This window comes from Homalodisca vitripennis, unplaced genomic scaffold (genome assembly GCF_021130785.1).
Source record: "Homalodisca vitripennis isolate AUS2020 unplaced genomic scaffold, UT_GWSS_2.1 ScUCBcl_12757;HRSCAF=22644, whole genome shotgun sequence".
NCBI classification, from domain to species: Eukaryota; Metazoa; Arthropoda; class Insecta; order Hemiptera; family Cicadellidae; genus Homalodisca; species Homalodisca vitripennis.
This window is the reverse complement of record NW_025788879.1, coordinates 3,219-9,805: the sequence shown is the minus strand read 5'-3', so window position 1 is coordinate 9,805 and position 6,587 is coordinate 3,219. Positions and strand designations below refer to the sequence as shown.

The following is a 6,587-nucleotide window of genomic DNA, read 5'->3' as shown; positions in this document are numbered from 1 at the left end:
AAATTGTGGTGTAATTTTTTTTTTCAAAAAAGCTTGACATCACTGGTCATCAGCACACATTTGTTATGTTCTGTTCAACTATGAAGGAAGATTTGTGACAGAGTGAAAGGTGGAGGAACATCTTATTCAATTTTATGTTAAGGTTTTAGAAGGAAAATAATTCTCATCCATTTAGTTTTTTTATATATAGATTTAAATGTAGTATATTGAATAAAAGAAGTATATTGTATATAGTATAAGTATATAGAACTAGTATATTGCCATAGAAGAAGCACTTCAGAGTGTAGCAGAGAGGGAGTTAGGGGTGGAAGTGGGAGCTAAACTAAACATCCTAGCTTTTGCAGATGATGTTGTCATATTTGCAGAAAATGTAGATGATTTAAGGTCACTAACTAGACTATTTATGAGTGAGGCAGAGAAAGTGGGGTTGAAGACGAATGATGCAAAAACTAAATATATGCACTTTAGAAGGAATCAAAATCAAAGAGGAGGACCCCTACAAATTGATGGGCATGTTTTCGAAAAAGTGGAGAACTTTAAGTACCTTGGGGTCACAATATCAAATAAAAACACAGATGAACCAGAGATACAAAATAGGATCAACTCAGCAAATAGATGTGTATATGCATGCAATAGGATACTTTCAACCAAATCTCTCTCTCACAAAACTAAAACTAGAATATACAAAACAATTATATGTCCAGTGCTTTTGTACGGATCCGAAACGTGGAGGCTAAATAAGAAGGATGAGAAAAAGCTTCTAGTTTTCGAGAATAGAATTCTACGTAAAATTTATGGGCCATCATGTGAACAAGGGGTATGGAGAAGAAAACATAATAGAGAAATCAGGGAGCTCTACAATAGTACGGATGTAATAGGAGAAATAAAGTGCAGAAGACTCCGTTGGGCAGGCCATGTTTTGAGAAGAGAAGAGGAATGCAAACTGAAGAGGGTAATGTACGGTAACCCAGAAGGAAGACGGCCCGGGGGAGACCAAAAGTGAGATGGTGGAACCAGGTGGGCGCTTCAGAGGAAGATGCAGAGGACCGTTCAAGATGGAGGAGCTTTGTTGGTGTGGCTAAATATCACCTCCGATATAAATGGCCCTGGGAGTAAGTAAGAGTAAGAGTAAGTATATTGAATAAAAGTTTAACAGAATTGAATTTTAAGCATTGAAACTGTATACGGTTACAAAGTGATGTATATGTACGTGTTAAAGGTGATTGTGATCAAACTGCTGGACCATCCCTGGAACAAGAAGAAAGGCACTCATATCACTCTGACTGCTGCAGCTTTCCTCCCTTCAGTAAACTTTGACAACCTTGATTACATTTTTCAAGAAGCCCTCCCAGTTTCTACAGAGGACTTTGTCAGAGATGTAAGTAGAGTTGATAAATTAAATCATTCATTTTTACTTCACTTTCCATGTAACTTTGTGTCATTTATATTAAGATAGTGTAAAAGTAACTTTTTAAAAGGATTTGACACCTGAATAAGAGATCAAGTATCGGTTCTCAAAATTTTTCTTGTTTTGTAGTATTTCCAAACTCTGTTAAACTCTCAAATCATCATCTAATTTCAACAATAATTTTTTTTTTAATGTTTTTTGTTACATCCATTTAATTAATGTATTCATATTTTATTAATTTCATTCTTATGTTCTAATTTTGTATGTTGTAAATTAAATACCAAACTTAGTACTAAAACCCAATCTAGGGGAACTATAAAAATTGTGCAAGAAGCTTTATTCTCAACTACTTTAAATGTGTTGAAGAATTTTATAATAAGAAGAAGAAGAATAATCCATGTATGCTGTGTAGGTGACATTTATGCGAGCAGCTAAAGGGTGTAACATATCTGTAGTAAATTAATACAAACTTCCCAACACGTAAAGGCAAGACGCTGTTCTTCCTGCCACATAATTATAAGTAAATAAACATTGACAGCTATCACTGCACAGCCATTAGGAATACTCGTCTTAAAATAAAAATGGTATACTCCCAGCTAAGTGGGATATGAACAATAACCGTTCTTTAGTTATACAAGCGAAAGATATCAGCACATTTTTTCAGCCTTATTACAATGTCTCTCAGTGTGATACTGATGCGTTCTGTGATCGGTAACTAAAACAATTACCAGTTATAATGGAGGTTCTCTGAGTATTGCAGCATTAGCCTGAGTATTGTGAGGTTAACCTTTAGAGTATGAATTAAGTAGTAAGAATTGTATCTGAATTTAAAAGTAAATAAGGGCACATTGAATGAATGAACTATTTCTGATCAGGGAGAACCACACATCGTGTTCCATCAGGAACAGAAAATATTGCGGTTCAATGATGTGTGTGTCGGCTCCGAGGCCAGTTTAAGTATGCATCTGCATTTGCGTAACATGGGATTGGTGAACTGTGAGGTCACAGTGACCTCCACCCATACCACGCCACAGTCTGCCTTCATTTTTGAACCCAGCAAGTTTTCCATCATGTCGCAATCAGAGTTCTGCTTCAGGATATCTTTCGTGCCCACACAAATTGGCGTGAGTATTCATCTAATCTCATTTATTTTGTACGCTTTAGCTTAAATTGCTTTTGAAATTTACTCTGAAAACTACTATTGAAGTACTTTTGGTAAAAGTTTTTTTGTATGTATAATCTCATGCGAGACTATAGCCATAGGACCTAGGGGCTGGTTGTTTTCTCCCCATGACTAAAGGGTTTCCACATAGCCTACTATTGACGTTGGGATTATGTTTTTAACGTTAATTTTAATACTAAATTAACTGCTTGAAGTATCTGGGCACAGTTTTTACAAGTTTAAACTGGAATTCTTTATGAAGCCAAGGATGTTATTTCTTTGGGGCTAGCAGCCTCTACATAGTGGTCGGTTAGCTTTCATTTTGTGTCTTATCAATGTTATTAGATGTATGCCTCAATGAATTTTAATTGCCAAAGGAATCTGCAGCGATTGACTTTTAGGGCAATATATTTACTTACAAGGCAGTTTAATCTTTTAATTGAATCTATTTTCTTGTATATTTTAAGAAATAGATTCTTTTTAAACCAATTTTGTATAGAAATAAAAATGTGATTTTTAAGTAATGTTTTTATTTTATTTTTAAAAATCTCCAATTAATATACAGTGTGATACATTTGATTTTCCTGTTTAGTAAAATATTATCCATATTTAATAAAATATTGCTCTCTGTATTATTATTTTAAAAGAAGGTATAAAGTCCACAGTGAAAAACACTTTCACCCGTTGCAGTTATGGTCATAGTCTGGAGTAAGACTACATGTGTAAAATCCCCAGTCTACTGGAGGCAATGTGTTCAGTGTAGATTCTGTGGGAGTATTCTATAGTAGGAAACACACTTCAAAGCTTAAGTCTTCAAAATGTTCGATACTGATAATTTTTTTGGTTGCTCTGCAATGAGTACAGTGCTGTACCAGCATAAAAATTTCTCTCTGCTTTTTGGATACTCCAAATTACCCACTTGTAGGAAATAGACAGAATAAGGGTTAAGCAGGAGAACACGCAAAACAAATACAAATCACACACAATTGAAATTCTCTTGATGTGGGTTCAAGACGTTCACAGAAGAGCTGCAGGTCCGTGTGATGGTGCCTGAACAGTCCAAGCCACAGATGCTCACTGCTACACTGATCTGTTTTATTAAATTTTAAAAAGTCCATCTCAGGGTTTAATATTGGCTATTATTTGTTGCTTAATTTCAATAAATATTCTTCATTCAGTCATTATTAATCTTTTCATAATAGTAATGAGTTGTGGCTTTAACTTTCCAGAGAATAGACCTTGCATTCATATGAGAATTGTGTGCTAGAAAAAACTTTTGGTAAAGCTATGTTCTTTATAACATACATAGCGCTACTATACTAAATCTTTTGTTCTGAGTTTTATTCTTATAGTAATTACCTAATTTTTAAGAATGAAATTTAACATCTTGAGTATTTTTTATTATTGTCAGAGTTTACTCAGTATAAAAAGAGTTTAATACTTTTCTGTAATACATTTATAATTACTGTTTCCTTAGTTTTTACCAGGTAATAGAGTAAGATATCTTGAGAAAGTTTTGACCTCTAGACTTCAAATTTTGAATGAAAATTCATGTCTACCTAAATAAGAATGAATTCTATATTAGCGCATTGCCAACCATGAAATTTGGCTGAGGGTCTTTGAAGACTGTCTTTCAATAGATTGGCACAATTTACCTTTTTTCTGCCAGGGGATATAAACATTTCTTGTCTATATGGTTGTCTGTCTATTTCTGTGTCAGGACATTTTAAAAATGAAATGAGCTATACTTGAAATTTTGCATGCAAGCTGAGTGAAACCTGTTACCCGACACATAGTGTGGCGTACTCCCATTTTGTACTAGAACAGCTCCTTATCTCATATCCTGTTCCAAATTAGAATGGGAAAAAGTTAAGTCTGATTTATTAAAACTCGATTCATTTTTTTAAGAAGAGGCCGATCAATACCCATGTTCACCTCACTCTGTCTGTCCCTCATGGACAACTGCCCTGTGTTGGGATCATATTAAATAAAGGGGAGAGTTGGTATAGTACAAGGTTCACAGTAATGATAAAAAGTGCTACGGTCACAGACAGGTCTGTAACTCAGACCCACAGTCCGTCACGTTAGACCGTCCGAATATCAGTTCTCCCACAAATCGTCATAACAACCGCCTCCAAGTAGTATTGGTGGTTGTCATTCCAGTATTTAGGTCCAGTAATAATTTTTATTATTTTCAGGTAATTATAGAAGTTGTTGGGAACAAACACAAAGCATTTTCATTCCGAATATGTGATAGAGAAGTTTTACAGTGTAAAGGTATTGAGCATTTACATTGTATAAATTTAGTGTTAGATAATTTTAAGACCTGTAGTTAAGAAGGGGAAGCTTGCATCGTTTATTACTTGTTTGTGTTTTTATGCAGTACTTGTTCTGTACTGTACTTTTTATTTTATACTTACCGTTTAAATTCCAAACCAACGAACACAAAAGTACCTAACCAGATATACTGCATTAAAAAACAACTCTGGCAAAAACACCTTATATATGCACAAAATATAAAATACTCATAATTGTACTATACATACCGTTATACCAAGTAATATTAATTTTGTCCTGTTTTGTCCTTAACTGATGTTATGCATATTTTATTACAGTGATATGTGCCATATCTTTTATTTTGTCATATAGCTTTATCTGTATCCTTGAAATTTAAATTTCAATCAGCAATATTTTTGCTTCATGAGTAATAACAGAGTAAACTTTAATCAGTCATCTACTCAAAAGTGGTTGCTAGTTGTCAGTCCAAATAAATATCAGTTGTTATAGAAAGTGTAGAGGATATCCACCATCGTATCAAATTTTTATTGTATTAAATGTGTTTCATACTTTTTAAAAATATAGATATATATTTATTTATTTATACTGTTGGCTTACGTGGAGACTATGGTGCAGAAACATTGCAGCTCCCTGCTTCAAGGTTTACAATACTGAAAAAAAAAACTACTAAAACCAGTATTCACAAATAATTGTGTGTAAATAATACATGAAAAAGTGATGTACCTTGATTTTTATTCATTTATAAGACCTATGTCAAATTCAACCAAAATCAGTTAAAAAACATATTTAGGTGAGTTTTGGACATATTTAGCTTAAAAAAATTAAAAAAAAACTACCTAATATGTGTGATTTTTAAAATTAAAATTGGCCAATAAATAAAAAATGTAATAAAAATAAGGAATTTTTTGTTTTTGTCATTTGCAATAAGCCATTAAGGGGCTAACATAATTTTCAATTAATTCAGATTTTTCATAATTATTGTTAAAATTAATTAACTGTCAGTAAGGTTATTTGGAGAATCATTAAAAGTGATGCAATGTTTGACAGATACAGACTTTGTACAAGAGGTGGTAAGGCTTGCACATAGCAAGGTGTGTGAGGTGGGAGTGGTGTTCCTTCCCATGACAGAAGGCCAGGCAGACTGTGAACTGAAGCTCTACGTCACCAACAACCCCTATGAGGATCAGAAGGTGACAATAAGAGGAACAGGCTATCTGCAGGATGTAGTACTGGACGGTGTGCCTCTCGTGGTGGAACAGAAGCTCAGTCTAGTGGATGAAAGGTAATCACTCTTTTAACTGGATTCACAATTTTACAGACTATCTGCATGATGTAGTGCTGGATTGTGTGACTCTCACGGCGGAACAGAAGCTCACTCTAGTAGATGACAGGTAGTCTGTGTTGTAACTGGATTCACAGTTTAACAGGCTATCTGCAGGATGTAGTACTGGACGGTGTGCCTCTCGTGATGACAGGTAGTCTGTGTTGTAACTGGATTCACAGTTTAACAGGCTATCTGCAGGATGTAGTACTGGACGGTGTGCCTCTCGTGGTGGAACAGAAGCTCAGTCTAGTGGATGAAAGGTAATCACTCTTTTAACTGGATTCACAATTTTACAGACTTTCTGCATGATGTAGTGCTGGATTGTGTGACTCTCACGACGGAACAGAAGCTCACTCTAGTGGATGACAGGTAGTCTGTGTTGTAAGTGGATTCAC

General features: G+C 34.5%; 1 protein-coding gene across 1 annotated transcript; it reads left to right on the top strand.

Moving 5' to 3' along the window:
• The first annotated feature begins 1,201 nt into the window (after positions 1 to 1,201).
• Positions 1,202 to 6,197, top strand: LOC124375043. Its single transcript, XM_046833168.1, has 4 exons — positions 1,202 to 1,378; positions 2,284 to 2,532; positions 4,769 to 4,847; positions 5,916 to 6,197. Exons 1-4 carry the CDS (start codon positions 1,205 to 1,207, stop codon positions 6,152 to 6,154), a joined length of 741 nt encoding a protein of 246 aa, XP_046689124.1. The 5' UTR covers positions 1,202 to 1,204; the 3' UTR covers positions 6,155 to 6,197.
• The last annotated feature ends 390 nt before the right edge of the window (positions 6,198 to 6,587 follow it).